Source organism: Propithecus coquereli, unplaced genomic scaffold, assembly GCF_000956105.1.
Source record: "Propithecus coquereli isolate 6110/MARCELLA unplaced genomic scaffold, Pcoq_1.0 Scaffold162, whole genome shotgun sequence".
Taxonomy (NCBI): Eukaryota; Metazoa; Chordata; class Mammalia; order Primates; family Indriidae; genus Propithecus; species Propithecus coquereli.
Window position 1 is genome coordinate 1971693 of NW_012140747.1, and position 360 is coordinate 1972052.

Consider the following 360-nt stretch of genomic DNA (forward strand, 5'->3'; position numbering starts at 1 on the left):
TTTTTTTTAAATCTGTGTATTATAGTACTTGGTGAGCACATCCAAACATTTTAGAGTTTGGTAACACTAGTTCTCTAATTTCATTTTCTAATTTACAGCTTTATATTTTCATGATGCAGGTGTATTAATGTATTAAATCATCAAAATAAGATCATTTTAATCATAAATGGGACAGTATGAGGTGAGATGATTTGTAGAAAGAGCTTAATATTTATACTCTGAATTTTTCAGCTGAGAAAAGATGACAGCAATCAAGCATGCATTACAAAGAGACATTTTTACACCAAATGACGAACGTCTACTCAGCATTGTGAATGTCTGCAAAGCAGGAAAAAAGAAAAAGAACTGCTTTTTGTGTGC

General features: G+C 30.8%; 1 protein-coding gene across 1 annotated transcript in view; it reads left to right on the top strand.

Annotated features, from left to right (window-relative positions):
• Window positions 1–241: 241 nt before the first annotated feature.
• The window catches only part of LOC105807672 (exocyst complex component 1-like), an 85106-nt gene continuing 84987 nt past the window's right edge, over window positions 242–360 (top strand). Inside the window, exon 1 of the mRNA XM_012641095.1 lies at window positions 242–359. Coding sequence (XP_012496549.1) covers window positions 242–359 — 118 coding nt within the window. The remainder of the gene's footprint in view (window position 360) is intronic.